This window comes from Amphiura filiformis, chromosome 5 (assembly GCF_039555335.1).
Source record: "Amphiura filiformis chromosome 5, Afil_fr2py, whole genome shotgun sequence".
Classification (NCBI taxonomy): Eukaryota; Metazoa; Echinodermata; class Ophiuroidea; order Amphilepidida; family Amphiuridae; genus Amphiura; species Amphiura filiformis.
The window spans coordinates 48,615,117-48,631,559 of NC_092632.1; the positions used below are offsets into that span (position 1 = coordinate 48,615,117).

Below are 16,443 nucleotides of genomic sequence, written 5' to 3' on the forward strand. Positions count from 1 at the left end.
GGGCTATTCCATTTGAAATACAAACCCCTGTGAGAAATTACACTGTTATCACAATTCGATGTGTACCATATGCTTAGTGCAGCTGGAAATTTTTCTTGTTTTAATGACAGGGTTCGATTTACTTTGAAAAATTTGCATAGCTATTTTTAGCGAAAACCTTATTCAGGTGATGTTCTTATAATATTAGCATATGTTTACATTGTAAAAATTGTAAAAATTGCTATACAAGCTGAAATTTGTGTAGCAGGTTGTCCAAAATGGGGAGCATTTTGCTCCACGACACTAGTTAAATCGAACCCTGTATGATGTTAAATTCTAGATGAAATAATGTTAAAATGTGGATTGGATGTTACAAAATTAGTCCCTGCTTATATATACAAGGAAATTATGAAAATTGAATTCCAAAATCTACACCTTTTGATTCTTTTCCAATGCTTTTGGTATCTAGAATTATTTAACTGTTGACTGGTTGGCATGGAATTCCATATCAATTGTTGACTGGTTGGAATTCCATTTGGAAAATATATTTGGGTGGGAGTTCAATTGGAATAGGCTAACTACTTTGTGCATCTATTGTGCAAAAACATGTACATTTTCTTACAAATTATGGGATTTTGGTTGGTAAGATTCAATGGAATTTACTTTCAAAAGTGCCATCTGTGATACAATAAGTTCATTATATCCTGAGCAATTATCCGGGGCAATTATCCACATTCCACTATGACCATATCAGGAAAAGATCAAAGGATACCGCTACCCTGGTGAAATCTCATACCTACCCAGTGAGTACTGCTTTGCCTGAAATGACAATTCACATAAGATAATATCCTATGCCATTGGGCTATTCTAGTTGAAATTCATACACCCTCTAGGGAAAACATGACCGTAATCTTCCACACAGGGAGCATGCATTTCAAATGGGGTTACCTGAATGGGTGAAATTTGACATCTGCATCCCCTGTGTGGCAGTAAGACAGTGTCATCCATAGTGGGTGTATGGATTTCAACTGTAATAGTCCAATATCAGAATACCACCTGAACACACTTGACCATTTTCTTCACACTTTCAAATAATCCCAGGCCATTTTAGACATCACATTGAAGTTCATGCCCTGATTAAAAATGTAAAACAATCAGTGTAGTGTTAAGCTAAGCTTAATCATGTATACTGGCCATTGACCAGAACAATTTTATATGATAAGCTAGTATAAATATGTGTGTAATCAAGCAAAATGAGAACGATGCCCGGGAACGATGTCAGTAATTCATTCCAAGAGATTGCCAAAGAAGCTGTAAAATCATTTAAGGTTAGCAACTATTTTAAACTCTTGCGATTTGGTAGTTCACAGCATCTTGTGGGTGGTAGTGAGCTTTGTGTAGAAGAATTCAAATATCACAGATATACTTTTGTAGGTCCTGTGGTTGTAAAGAGTGCTGAAACAACAACACTTTTGTAGGATAACAACAATAAACCAAGCAAGTTTTCAAAGTATATGATTTGTAAAATGATTTTTTGCAAAACATCAAAGTGTTATTTTTCAATAATATTGATTTAGATAATGAAAATTAAAATTTTTTGGGGCTCCTTCAACCAACAATAACTCATCTACCTTTAAGGTGGCTGTGTACTCTCAGACATTTATGTAGTAAAAGTGCAATAATTTTGTAATTATTCAGCATAAAACATATAAAAGTATACATTTTATGAAGGCAAGACATCAATAAATCTTAATATAAATACAGATTTGGGGTAAAAACAACAATTTTGAAGAAAATCACAAAAAAGTGAGTTTTGGCAATATTTGTTAGGTACATCATAACAAAAAAACACTCTTTCCAAAATATTTTATTTTGTTTTTAGCTCAATCTTGAGGCTCCATTCCAAAAATGTTTTTTTATTTTTTTTGATATTGGCCTTATTTTTGAGATATTGACCATATAAGGCATCAAAATGAACTTTTAAAATTCAAAACGCCTATTTGCACAAAATGATGCCCAAAATCGGAAATAGACCAAAATATAAAAAAATGAGAAAACCGTTTCTTGAGTCGATCATGCTTTTTACGATGATCATATTTGCTCACCTATAGATGCTGTATTTATTTAGTTATTGTGTACCTAAATCGTCATTTTACAGAGAAAATGAACATTGAAATAATGGCCGTTGAAGTTTAAAGTGGTCACATTTTGCACTTTCATCAAACATCACAGGAGAATGCGGCATGTCTCGCCTTTTGAAACTTATATTACGTGAACATCGAGTAAATCCACAGCCCCTTGAGAAGTTTGAGCGAAATCCATTCATAACTTGATATTTAAATCGGGGAAAGAACTTGAAAAACCCACATTTTATCAGCTAAAGCGGAGCCATTTGACCACTAGGTTTTTGTGAAATCAGTGCTTCCGTGGTGTTTCCATAAGATGCGCCGCGCATGCAGATAAGCGTCAGCGTGTCGTCGCGTGATTTGTGCGTTAACAAATTGCGCGACACGCATACGCGATGAGTTGTTGCGCCAGCGTGTACCTTGCTGGTACAACAAAGATTTTCTTTCCTTTTCAATTTCAAACACGAGTGGAATAGTGAAATAAAATCCTTAAAATATTGCAGTTGGAGTTTACAAATCTGGATTTTCATTCCTTGTATTTATAAAAAACATAACAAGGTACAAACATATAAAAAAACTCAATTTTGAGAAAGAAACAATGGCTAGAGTACACAGCCGCGTTAAATGAGAAACTATTTGTGTTTTTCTTGCAAGAAAAACACTTGATATTTTAATATCAACATAATAAAAAAATAATATTTAAAAATGTTATTTTTTTAAACATTGATCCAAGCTGCATGCAAATGGGCACATGATGTGCCCTTCATTCTGCTAATTTGTATGTTTTAAGTCTATAAATATGTGCAACAGATTTACTTTCAGCATTCTAAATTTTGCCTTATAAAATGAATGTCCTTCATATGCATGCCAAGTCTTTTACTAAAATACATGTAGGTCCAACACATCTCAAGAACATCATTCTTTCTTACAACCACAGGGAGTTGTTTAAAAGGGGAGAGACAGGCAGACAGCCTGCTGAAACATGGAAATTATGTGAGTGGTAATAGGAGCTGCAAATTTATGTGAAATCGGTAAAAAGGAACAAATGTATCGCTTTCCTTCTTGATTGTCATAGTAGCTTATAGTGGTGCCTCTAAAATTGGAAATCTTTCTATATAACGGCTGAATTAAAATAGGGTAAATATAACTGCAACGATGTCAAGTTCTGTATATATTACAGATCTGTAGTGACTGAAGTGACTTGCAACGTAATGTGAATGTTTTTAAAAGGGCATCAGAATCTCGCAGGGGCAGATATATAGGTGTTTTTTTTCAATGGTTAAACATACCGATTATTTTGTAGTTAAATTTCTTTCATGAAAAAACGATGAATTTTGGAAAATGTTATGACAATGGTATATAATCACAATTTATGTAATATTTTTTGATAATGCTCAGCAAACCTGGTGATGATTGATATACATTTGGGAGTAAAATGTAAAATCGATATTTATTATTGTTTACAGCTTAGTCTGAACAGCAAGTCTCATGGCAACAACACAAACAAAAATCGCTTATTTTTCAACATGGAGACATGAAGCGTTCCCCCCCATTTGAGGAAACTGTAGTCACCATTGCAATAATATTTAAAAAAATATAATACAAGTAGGGGGTGGATTCATTATTTATTTATTACGGTATGATATAAGAGAACAATAAAAATATACACATCCGGCTGGTTATTAAGGTGGTGCTCCATGGTAAATTGGTCATTTCTAGTTGTTTTGAATCTTGTTTCTAATTCACAGTAATAGTATGAAACATAATCCATGGATTTTATTTCAGATATTTGTAAAAATATGAGGGTTTTTTTTTAATGTTTTTTATTTGCATTTTTTGGTTGTCTAAAGGGAGACCTACAAATGCCCTAATGGTAGCATAATGGTATGTGCTTCAGTGTATCCATTAAACATTATTTAGTATACACATTAATACATCTACCAGAATTGCAATAACTACTTCTTTATTGAGGCAGATTTGCTTTTTTTTTACTTAAAAGATTTATCATTTTGCTGAAAAGCATTAGAATAGACTATTTTTGTAAATGTTGTCACCTACATTTAAATGGTCATTCTTTTTGCTGACCTAAATTGAATATGAACCATTTCCCCAGAAATATGTCACAAAAGAGCAATAAAGAAATGAGAGTCCATCAGTGGGCATGAGAATGACAGACAACTTGGCTTTTAAATGAAAGAAAGCAACTGGGTCTATCCTGTGTCTTGCTGCATATTGTATGTTTTACATTACTGGTACTGTTATTGGGTCAGTTTTCCAGTTGAGTTTGAAATGTCTGAACAAATAGCATGAGTGTGAGAACAATGTAACAAACATTGTAATTCAAGCTTTATTGTCAAATAAAAGCAGTTGGTACTTCAATTGTCTACTGATGTATGAAGTCCATTTACTGGTGAAGTTGATTGCAGTAAATCTGTGATTGGAATTTTGATAGCTACTCCTTATGCCAAAATGTCAGTCAAATTAATTTGCCAGAAAGCAATCACTACATTGCCATGATATATCACTCATGTTCATATCCATAATAATATTAATAATGCAAGCAATGATTGCACCTGTATTGAATTCATGCATATCAACCAAATTATCATGATAGAGCTTTTAGAGTATGGTAATCAGAGACTGTTGTAAGTACATGTATCATCTTTATCATTAACAATAAGAATATATTAGGGGGCTATCATTTTATTCGGAAGGGGGGTTCCCAAATATATCGATGGCCTGAGTCAATTGTTTATGACCCCCCCATTGCGGGCTTTTTTACGACCCCCCTCTCTATCTTGGGTCGAACATTTTTATGCCCCCCCTCCGCCTACACAGACTCAAGACAAATTATTCGTTGTCGGAATAAAGGCGCACCAAAACTTTAGAGCGAAGAATGTGTGCGGAGTGCGTTTAAATTTTGATTGTAAGTGTAAAGAAGGCGAATATAACGAATGATTGTGTGCACATTTTAATTGTTAAGTTAAAGAATACGCGTGCAGCGTGCAAAACAAAATTGAGTCACCAGCCTTTAATAATTCTATAACCCCCCTATTTTGGGTGTTAAACAATTATAGCCCCCTCCCCCCCCCCCCATTTTGGTCTCAAAATTCTATGACCCCCCTATATTTGGGACCCCCTTCCGAAGAAAATTATAGCCCCCTTATGTACACATACATGTTCAAAAATTCAATTTCATCTCAAGATAAATCTGTCAAACTAAACAGTGCATGTATGAGGTAACACTACATTTAGATCTATCATTCATCACCAAGTAATAACTATTTGCAAAGTCTCTCACAGTCTCACTAGTCAAAAACATTAGATGACAGACAGGTGCGGAGTGAATCAGTGCAGGGGGTACTCAGTACAATACAAATGATCATACGGGGACGTGCCGCAAACATGGGTAGCATTTTCAGCCTTTTGATATATCAATGACCTCTTTTTCTAGGCCAATTTTGGTATACATGTAGATGGGTCCTTTTTTCAAAGTTTTCTCAATTGTTTTGTAAAATAGCCTAATTTTGCCTCACTGTAGCCAAAATTTGTAAAATTTATCCAAAATTTGAGGAGGAAATTTGTAAAAATTAAGACAATTTGTGTTAAATTTGGCAAAAGTTTTTAAATTTTGGTATATCAATGAGTCCAAATTTCTTGAAAAGTTGGTGTATTGATTAGACTATGCCATATTCGATTTTTGATAAATAAAAATGTTATTAATCACGATGAACGCATTCAGTTGAACTCGAAATTATACTGATATTTATTACATCAAAATACTAGTATAATATGGTTATGAAAAAGTTTATATAAATATATTTGTGACAGTAAAAGTAAATATAGGCACTATGTAGCCTTATATAATGGAATGCAACATATCATAATGGCATAATTATAATGGCACTTCAATACTGAACAATTCTAATTTTAGAATATGCTAGTTTATTATCCGAGTTAAAAATCGACTATGGACTTTCACTTTTAAGCAGAACTTTATCCCGGGACTTCGTTCTCTAAAACACACTGTCAGTCATACTTGTTTATCAATCAAATCTAACCACAAGACTAAGCAATAAGCATGGTGGTACAATACGCGCTAGATGCGTACGTTCATCCACCAACTTTCGCGCCAGCACAAAAGCGCCGCATTCCCTAGATAGTTGTGTACCATGTATAGTTAATGGTACCAGTACGTGTCGGGAGGATTTAAACAATAACTAGATCTGGGCGACCAATCACAAGCCAGATTCAATAAAGATGCATTACATCATGACCAATTTTAGTTAGGCCAGAAATTGGCCTAACTCTCCATAGAGTCCCGTGTTAAAAATGTTAACCGCAATCCAAAGTCAGTAGTCCACTTGGGAAGCTATTCAAACAGAGGGAGTACGGTGACTGAAAAGATCAGATGTGAAAATCTATCAATTGTGCACAAATAATTGAATCAGAGTTTTAAGCTTAAATGTAATAGCCAGAGTATGCACAATTGGCAAGTGGACTACGGAGAAGTCTATGTATTGATAGGTCCACTTTCAAATTCTCGGCAGCTTACCCCTACCCATACCAAACTTGATGAGTACCCCCCGGGATACACAAAGTCTACTTCTCTCTATGTGGATTTCATTTTCAAACAGACTCACTGTGTCAATTACATGTGCTCCTTATCTGCTTTATACCATAGGAAAAAGAAACTTGATTTTGCATCGGCTCTGTAAAAAGCAATTTTTGTGATTTTCAGCGTTGTGTAAATGTCAGTGTCTTTGATCAAGACATTTTGATTTGCAAAAGTGAATATTTAAAAACAGTGGGTGATATTTAGTGAAAAGGTCAATGTGTAAATTAAACTGTGAATTTGTAGAGATTTGACAGTTCATTGCATATCAAAAATAACTTCAGTTGTTACATAACCTGCTGCAGACGGTAGAAGCAATATCCATCATACAGTATTAGAAGCTATGATGCAGTGAAATTGTAATTGAAGAATTGTATGCACACTCATCAATCTCTCTTCTTTTCTGAACAGCAAATTTCCTGAGGCACTGGCGCGGTTATTCAAGATAGTGGACCCCCCATGTGTCATGGAGGAAAAAGAAAGGTCTGCCGAGCCGGACGAGGAGAGCTTAAACAACAAACACGGCACCGCTTGCAATAGACCGAAAACTTTACCGATGAAACTGAAGGAGTATACACCAGAGGATAGCAACAAGGATGATGGTGGAATTTTCAATTTGGAGGAGCAGTTCAAAGATGCAACGAGCCTGGATGCTAAAGATGAAGGAATAGAGAATGGGGTGTATGATAGCGAGGATGCAGGGGATTACTATGAGGAAAGTGAGGAGGAAGTGATTATGGAGATTGTATATGCGTTTGCTGATTATACTTCAAATGAAGACGACAGCAGTGAGAATCAGGTAGGTTGCAGCAGTTCATATAAAAGTATGTGATTAGGCTACAAAAACAAGTTTGTATTTTCTTTTTTATTTCTTCTTTTGCCTGGGTTAATCATTTAGTGAATATTTTAAGGTATCCTCTGTTCTTCCATGAGTCACAGGGCCGTGTACATTTTGTTTGTGGGAGCAATTTTACTGCATTTTTTTTTTTGAGAAAACCTTTTTTTCTAAATATCTTATGAAAATTAATCAATAATTTTCCTAAAACTTTTAATTATAATATCTAACCTACTCATCACTGATTTGACATTAAATATTTGTGATTTTAGGTATATGATACTATACAGATCCTACTCCAAAAATAAATAAAAATAAAAAGCACATTTTGCATTTAGGTTTTCCGACTACCTACAGCCTTAATATGAAAGATGTGATCGCTCTGCACCTACATATTTACCCTATTTTTGATGTGAATTTTGTTTCAATTAGTTGGTATAGACTCAGTACACCGGTCGATCTTACCGTTTCCGATGTTGATTAAGATACTTCTTGCATCGATCCCGAGATGCGGAAAAAAACCAATAGTCATTTTGTCCCACATAAATGAATAAATAACAAAAACCCCGATCCCCAGTGGACTCACCCATTCGGTGACGCCACACCGATAATCACCCTTATCCTCCTTGGTTTCTAGATGAGATAGACGTGTGGATTTTTTTTTTTTTTTTCTAAGTATCATTACGAACCAAAGTATGAGATATACATTTTGTTTGTTACACTGAGGTAAAAACTAACCAGTATAGTCGCTAGGGAGATAGTTTTGACGACATTTTTCGCTAGAAAAGTGACAAAACGATCCAAAAACTTAGCTTGTATGTGTGTTTCCGTTCATATACGGGACATCGCGTTTTCAAAATGGCCGCCTTAGGACGCCATTTTATTTTTGTTCTCACGTAAAACAACTATAGCAGACTAGTAAGTTACAATAGATGTTTGTACAGTACTGTGTATACATGTATGGTGAGTGATTATCGCTATGTTTATGGTGTGCTCTATCGTTATATCTTTCAGTACGCGTCTGATGACGAGTTACTGCTAAGAGTTCGGTGGGTTTCCGAAGGGACCAGCCTGACAAATCTTCCCCAAAAGGTTTTCAGTTTTTCATCCCTTTGTATATATATATTTATATCATACCACTACATCAGCGCCAGCCACTGTGCGTGTGGGTCTGTTTATTGGGCTTGAGCTTGTGTTCGGGGGGGTAGTGCTGTACGCTCCCCGATTACTACAATGTCTAGGCCTTGTCAATCATGCCCTTCCCTTGTGCCAGAGTGGGACCCGCATCCACTCTGCTACTCCCACAGGGATTGCTCTAAATCAAATAAGTGTGCTTCCTTTTGCATAGGCTTATCGGACATCCACTTCGAGGATTTAGAAAGTAGCGCTCGTTTAGGTCTTCGACACAGACAGAAGACGAAGACTAAGAAACAGAAGCCTACAGGTAAGATTGATATGGTAGGTACTAGCGAAGCCGGCAAGGGCCACGCTAAGGTAACCTCTGGGGCTCCGGTCCCGGGTAAGCAGCGGACCCTCCGGGGACTGCTAGCGAGCCCGAAGGCCTAGCAGCCAGCGAAAGCACTGACTTTACGTCTAAGCTAGTAGCAGGCAGCAGGGCGGTACTTGCCCTAACAGGCGAGTACCAGTCTACCAGTGAGATCTCTAGCGAGTTTCTTGCAGGTGGACACCCGTCTATTGCTGGCGTAACGAGCGGGTCTAGCACCCGCGAAGTAGCCGGCGACGGACAGTATGCCAAGGGTACCCGGGCTTGCCTGGGTTGAATCCTAGCATACAGCGTGCAGCGGACTTGCCTCGGCCGGTCTGTAGCACGCAGCGTGCCAGTGGAACCCGGGCTTGCCTGGGTTGATCCACGGCACGCAGCACGCTTCGTTCCCGCAAGGGTCGAATGGCGTGCATGGGTTTAGCAGAGACGATACCGGGGCTCACGCTCAGGTGTAGTCTTAGCAGAACCCACAGGGGTTGTCACACGGCAGCGTTCCATGGTGGGACCGCCGAGTGATTCCCTGGGCCTTGGAATGGCTGCCGGCTGTCCTCCGGGACTGGCTAGCGGCTATACCGGGGTTGGGCTCGCAGTCTCTCACGGGACAGCGACCCAAGTGCAAACAGTGGCAGCTACCGAGACGAGCTACGGCTTGACTTCAGTGGTAGCCACTATGCACGCGCCCATAGCTGCCGTGAGTGGTCCGCCACACACAGCGACCTTGGGCGAGGCTCAAGAGGTTAGGGTAGGTAGTTTGAACAGCCTGGCTGATCAACAACCCACTTATGTCCTCGAGAGCCAGCAGAGCGTGGGTGATCCATTACAGTCAATGGGTCAATTACCCTCTTATGATCGATCACTATCTATTCAGCGGAGCAAGGCTCCATTGATTGATACTGCCTATTCAGGTAGCGAGGTGACTGATCGAGGGTATACACGCTCAGCTACCCGTGATACTAGGCAAGCTCCTTTTAGCCAAGGGACAGCCAGTATAGCGGGTACCCATACACACGGCTTGATCCTCTAGCGGGGCGCTGTGAGGCATGGGTACAGTGGTGCGCAGCCGGAGCCCTACCGGGCACCTACGCTACAACCACGCAGGTACCGCAGTACTCGTCCTGGTTACCACAGTCTCTGTGGCAACAGGGGGGGGGCGGCGGTACTGGTACTGCCGTTCCATGGGGTTTCCCTGGTGGCGGATCCTTTCAGGGTCAGCTACCAACAGGGTATGCCCGTGGTATCCGCCGCAGGGTGGTTTCTTCCACGGTCTAGCACCGTGGCAAGTGCCGCCTAGCGTTGGGCAAGCAGTACCACCAGTTGTTACCCAACCCGGCGGCGAGTGGCTAACCCTGATACAGCTCAGGGTAGGCCGCACACTGCTATGGCTAGGGCGACAGCAGCGAGAGCGGCGGATCCCGGGTGCTATAGCTAGCATCTCGGGGTCTAGCGGGAGTACTCCCTCTTCTGCTGGTGTTCAGTTGGCTAGCCACACGGTGGCGACACCTCCCTGTCCACCTTCAGATGCCCGTCGTCAGATCTCTTCCTCATCAGAGAGTGAGTCAGAGTCTGAAGGCGAGGGAAAGGAGTCGGAAGATGACACCAGTAGCGACTCACAGTCTGATGAGGCTGTGCAGCTAGCTTCAGGTATCCTTCCCCGCTTCCCGTGAGGAACTCGCTAGCAATGGTCTACCTGCGGACACCGCTGAGGTGATGAGCCGTGTGGCCCAAGGTTTGGGCCTGGCTTTCTCTCAGGAGGAGTCCGTTCAGGAGGACCAGGGCATCTTTTCAGTAGGATGCCCAGCTAGCGGCGTCCACACAAGGGTCGCCTGCACTTGCATTCCCGGCGGACCTCAAGGGTAGGTTTCAGAGGGCTGTCAGGCTCGCTGGAGCTTCGACACGCGTGCTTGCACGCTTCCACTGCGTGTTTCGCAGGAGGACTACGAAACCTACCTCAGGGTCCCTGACATGGATCCAGGCGTTGTTGCGCCTGCCGCTAGCGGCCAAAGGCGACGGGTCGTTCTCCCCCAGTGGGAGGAGGAGCTAAAGCTCATCGATAAGCGAAAGCACGCCGCTTATCAGAGTCTCTAGCGTCGCTACCACGCTTGCCGAGCACCTCGGTAGGAAGGGAGCGAACGACCACGGGGCCACGTCGGAACTCTTCCGCGAGGATAATCTGTTAGCGGTGCTAACAGCTAACCTCAACGAGAGTTCTATGGGCCTAGCCCATAGGATGTCATCTCGCCGCCGGGAGAATGCCTGTCTGTCCCTCCAGTCAACTTACGGCTCTGACTTTGCTGAAGCAATGAAGAAGTCTGACTCGGTGGGACAGGGGCTACTCTTTGGACAGGCCTTTTGCGCTACGGTGGAGGACCGGGCAAAGAAGGCCACCAATGAGTGCACTCTGAAGAAGTCAGAGGCTGCCCTGACCAAGGGGAAGGGCAGTAAGGCGAAGAAGAAGCACAAGAAGAAGAAGTCTTCTAAGCGTTCTTCAGCGCCAGCTCCGGCTTCAGCAGGACGCGCAAGACCACAGACTACACCGAGCCGAGGCTACTCCAGCACCTCCCAAAAAATCTGGGAAGCGCAAGAGTAGTTCTGGATCAGATGGCAAGCCCCTAAGAAGAGCCGTTCTTCTAAGGGTGGCAAACCAGATCGGTCCTGAGGGCACGGGCGGTCGACAGTCCATGCCGGCAGGCCTTGGACTTCCACAGGGATTCCCCTGTGGGCATGCCGCAGACATTACGCCCAGAGATGGCATGCCATCTCACCGGGCGCCTGGGTATTGTCAGTGGTCAGTGGGGTTACAGGCTGGAATTTACCAGCCACCCTCGTGGCGCCTGCACGATTCAGAGGTCCACGGTAGTGCCGCCAGACGGCCCCCAGCCGGGCACTACTATCAGAGGTCACTCAGCTTCTCACGAAGCAAGCGATTGTCCCGGTCTACCCCCTTTCACCAAGGGGTTTTGGAGCACTTTTTCTGGCTCCAAAGAAGACCGGCGACTGAGGCCCATTCTGAACCTCAAGCCGTTGAACGAGTTCATCAGGCCCAAGAGGTTCAGAATGGAGACTCTCGCTTCGGTGCTAGCCTGCCCCATCAAGGGTATGTGGGCGGCATCGCTAGATCTCTCGGACGATATCTGCATGTTCCGATCGCACCTCAAGATCAGAGGTTTCTACGCTTCAAGGTACAGGGTCAAACTTACCAGTTTCGATGCCTGCCATTCGGCTTGTCCACCTCCCCCAGAGTGTTTACACTCCTGGTCAGGGCGGTGGCAGCGTACCTGAAGCGCAGGGGAGTCAACATGTGTTGCTACCTGGACGATTGGTTCATTTACGGACGCACCCCACTGGAGACACAGTGTCTCGTGGAGTTGGTAGTCCGTACGGTGCGGGACCTGGGATTTCTGATCAACGTCAAGAAATCCAATTTGGTCCCGACGCAGACACCACTATTCTTAGGGGCCCAGATCAACCTCAAGGAGGGATCGCGGCGCCCTCACCCGAGAGGGTGACGAACATGGCGAGGTGTGCCCGACTCTTGGCCGAGTCAGAGGGAGCACCCGCTGTGGCATGGATGAAGGTTTTGGGCCTGATGGCCAGTATGGTAGGCCGCGTGCCGTACTGCCGCTTTCACATGAGGCCTATACAACTACACCTTCTAGCCTTTTACAGGCCCAGTCGTCACCCAATATCCTCGCGGTTCCGATGTCGGAGATCGCGCGAGAGAACTCTGGTGGTGGACCCATCAGCCCAATTTGACTCAAGGTGTCAGGTTCCTGCACCAGCGGTCAAGCGCCACGTAGTGACGACCGGCGCGTCAAAGCTGGGCTGGGGGGCCACATCCACGGGACTCAGTCTCGGGCCTATGGTCGGCCACGGAGACGGAGTTCCATATCAACCTTCTCGAACTTTGGGCAGTGGAGAGAACTCTCCAGCATTTCGAGAAGGTGATCGTGGGATCTCATATCGTTGTCCAAACGGACAACACAACCGTGGTAGCCTACCTCAACAGACAAGGGGGCACCAGGTCACCACGGTTGTGCCTGCACGCACTACGCCTGATAGGGTGGTGCAAGGCCAGGCAGATTACGTTGAGAGCGATGCACATAGCGGAGTCACCAACATCCTCGCGGACGATCTGTCACGAGGAAAGGTGTCGGGACCTACAGAATGGTCCCTTGCTCCGCAGGTCGCCCAGAGCGATCTTCGAGGTGATGTACCACCCTCGATAGATTTGTTCGCATCTCATCGCAATCATCAGCTGCCGGTGTATTGCTCGAGGGTCGCAGACCCACAGGCATTCGCCGTGGACGCTCTGTCCGTGAGACTGGGAGGAATGACTGCTTACGCTTTCCCCGATCTCACTGCTCGCAAGGGTAGTGACCAAGATCGGGAGGGAGGATTGCAACGTCATTCTGATAGCACCGTTCTGGCGAAACACCTGTGGTTTCGACCGATGGTGGATCTACTAGCGGCACAGCCGCGAAAACTCCCCGAGCTCCCTAATCTACTCCGCACGCCCGGAGGAGAGGTACCAAGTCTACCACTAGAGCACCTGCAGTTAGCTGCATGGCCCTTATCAGGAACGTCTGCGGCGGAGGGAGGCTTTTCATCAGAAGCTGCTTCTCTCATCGCCGGGGGTAGCGAGTCTACCCTCCGCACGTATAGTCAGCGTTTGGCTCCCTACTACGCATGGTGCAATGAGAGAAATACATCTCCCACTAGAGCCCCTGTGCCTCTAGTGGCAGATTTTCTGACAGAAAAGTTCAGGTCAGGACTTCAGCAGGCAACGATAGCCAACTATAAGTCAGCCATTCTCTCGATTCATCGGGATTTGAAGACGGTCGACTATCAATTCAGATGGGTCCCTAAGTCTTCTTCTCGACGGTGTGTTCAGCGAGCGCCCGCCGGAGAGGAAGGTGGTCCCTCCGTGGGACCTCAACACCGTCTTGGAGTATATTAAGGGTCCCCCTTTTGAGCCCCTGTCAAAAGCGACCCTTAATATACGTCACTCTTGAGGCGGCCTTTCTTCTGGCGTTGGCTTCGGGACGGCGCTGCTCAGAGTTGCACGCAGTCTCGAAGTCAGGCTCCGTAGTTACTAACAACGGAGCGACGCTGTTTCTGCGCCCGGATTTCCTTGCCAAAAATGGGCGAAGTACATTCCGACACTCGCCCCTCTTCCTCCCCAGTAGTGGGCAGGGTTCGTCAATAGCTGAAGACAGGTTGTGGTGCCCGGTGAGGCGCTACAGCACTACCTTGGCCGAACACAAACCTTAAGAGGGGCTCATGACCGCTTATTTATCACTCACATGAGAACCGCACGGTCCAGCCGCTAAACAGACTCTGGCACGGTGGCTGGTCCAGGTGTTGTTAGTGGACTCGGGGCGGCAAAAGACGCCGCCCCAAGGCCCACTCAACCAGATCTATCTCATCTTCGTGGGCCTACCATAGGGGGGTCCCCATAGAAGAGATTTGTCAGGCTGTGTCTTGGAAGAACCCGTCGTCCTTTTCCACGGTTTACTACAAAACCGTAAACCAACGACCAGGCGATAAGTTCTCCAGGGCTATTCTGCGGAGATAATATGGTGGTTGGGTATCAGGTGTTTTATGCGGACAATCAGAATTCCAACATGGTAAGAACCAGTGTTTCTATTCTTAACCACTGAACTTTCAGTTCAGGGGTTTTTGTCTGTTCACGTAGTCTTTCTGTTTCCAGGCCGTGAGGGGGGAAATAGTTTGACCTCGCGATTACCATGCTACCCACTCTCCCGATCCTTATCAGATGCTGGCCAATCTTGTACCTCCATCCGTCGGTTAATGCTAGATCGATCTTTCAGATGTTGATGCAAGAAGTATCTTAATCAACATCGAAGCGGTAAGATCGACCGTGTACTGAGTCTAGTCCCAAACAAAAATGTTTGGTAGACTCATAACCGGTGCGATCTTACCTTTCCGATGTTGATTATCCCGGACCCCGGCCGCCCCCTACAAGTTTGGCCGAGTAGGGGCTGCCCAAGTCGGATAAGGGGTGATTATCGGTGTGACGTCACCGAATGGGTGAGTCCACTCGGGGATCGGGGGTTTTGTTATTTATTCATTTATGTGGGACAAAATGACTATTGGTTTTTTTTCCGCATCTCGGGATCGATGCAAGAAGTATCTTAATCAACATCGGAAAGGTAAGATCGCACCGGTTATGAGTCTACCAAACATTTTTGTTTGGGACTATTTCAGGTATATTTTATTAAGGACAGTCATCGATCATGTCTTGTAAAAAATGATTGTATTGTAGGTGAACAAACATTACCGGTACTGATAGTTCTGATATTGACTGATAGATATAATCACAAAATTTAAATTTAAAAAAAAGTCAAATAATCTCAGTGATTGAGGTCAAGCTTTTTCATCTTACAATTCAAACTTTCAGCATGTTTGACAATATTGGTATCTCCAGCAAGTACAAATGATCAAGTGTTTAAAATATATGATTTGACAAATGAAAAACGTTCAATTTCCCAGGCTTATTTTACTCTTATTGAAGGGTAATATTATTTTCTGTTTTAAATAAACCCATTTAGTTCTACAAAATTGACATATGATAAAGGCCCATATGAAATATAACTCCAGTTAGCGGCATTTGGCCCGAGTCACACGTCATGACTTGATCGTTATCGACACCTAGCTCTGTAAAAGACCCCATTTTGTCACCTTGCTTCAGTATCCCTTGAGTCCTGTTGTTGTTTATTTAACTAGTTAATTGCACAAAATTAACAAGTAAAAAGATACCGACACCTTTCCTACTTCTTGTAAATTGGCACTGCCTATCACTAATTATGTGATCTTTGTTTTTGTCAATTTCCAAAATTATACAAGCCATATATTTCATGCTCGATTGTCACTGGTTAATTAGTTGGTCAGTTGATCACCTACAGTGGAAATTCCAATTGAACGAACACAGTCCTGACATACCGTGACGATTTTTTTGCGTACACTGTGTGATGTACCCCAGCGTGTGCGACTGTGCGTGGGTAACACGGAAGTGAATCCAACCATGCCAACGCACTCGTGATTGGTTAGTATTGTACCCAAGGTTGTGTGTTTGCATTGTAGTTTGCAATACGCAAAATGCCATCGCGGTTGGATCGAATACAGCTGCTTGAAAGCTGTGTTCGTTCAATTGGAATTCCCACTGTAGTTGGACATGGGTAGTTAACCAGCCACTAATTGGTTTAATTACCTTACATTAACCAGGTTTTGGTTTTTCAGTTGATCACCCAGTTGAACATGGGCAGTTAATCAGCCACCATTTGGTTTAAAATTACCTTACATTAACCAGGTTTTAGTTGTTTTGATCACCCAGTTGGACATGGGCAGTTAACCAGCCACTGAT

General features: G+C 43.5%; 1 protein-coding gene across 1 annotated transcript in view; it reads left to right on the forward strand.

Moving 5' to 3' along the window:
• Positions 1-16,443, forward strand: part of LOC140153287 (protein arginine N-methyltransferase 2-like) — a 55,173-nt gene that overhangs the window by 22,611 nt on the left and 16,119 nt on the right. The window contains exon 2 of the mRNA XM_072175993.1: positions 7,132-7,519. Coding sequence (XP_072032094.1) covers positions 7,187-7,519 — 333 coding nt within the window. The 5' untranslated portion in view covers positions 7,132-7,186. The remainder of the gene's footprint in view (positions 1-7,131; positions 7,520-16,443) is intronic.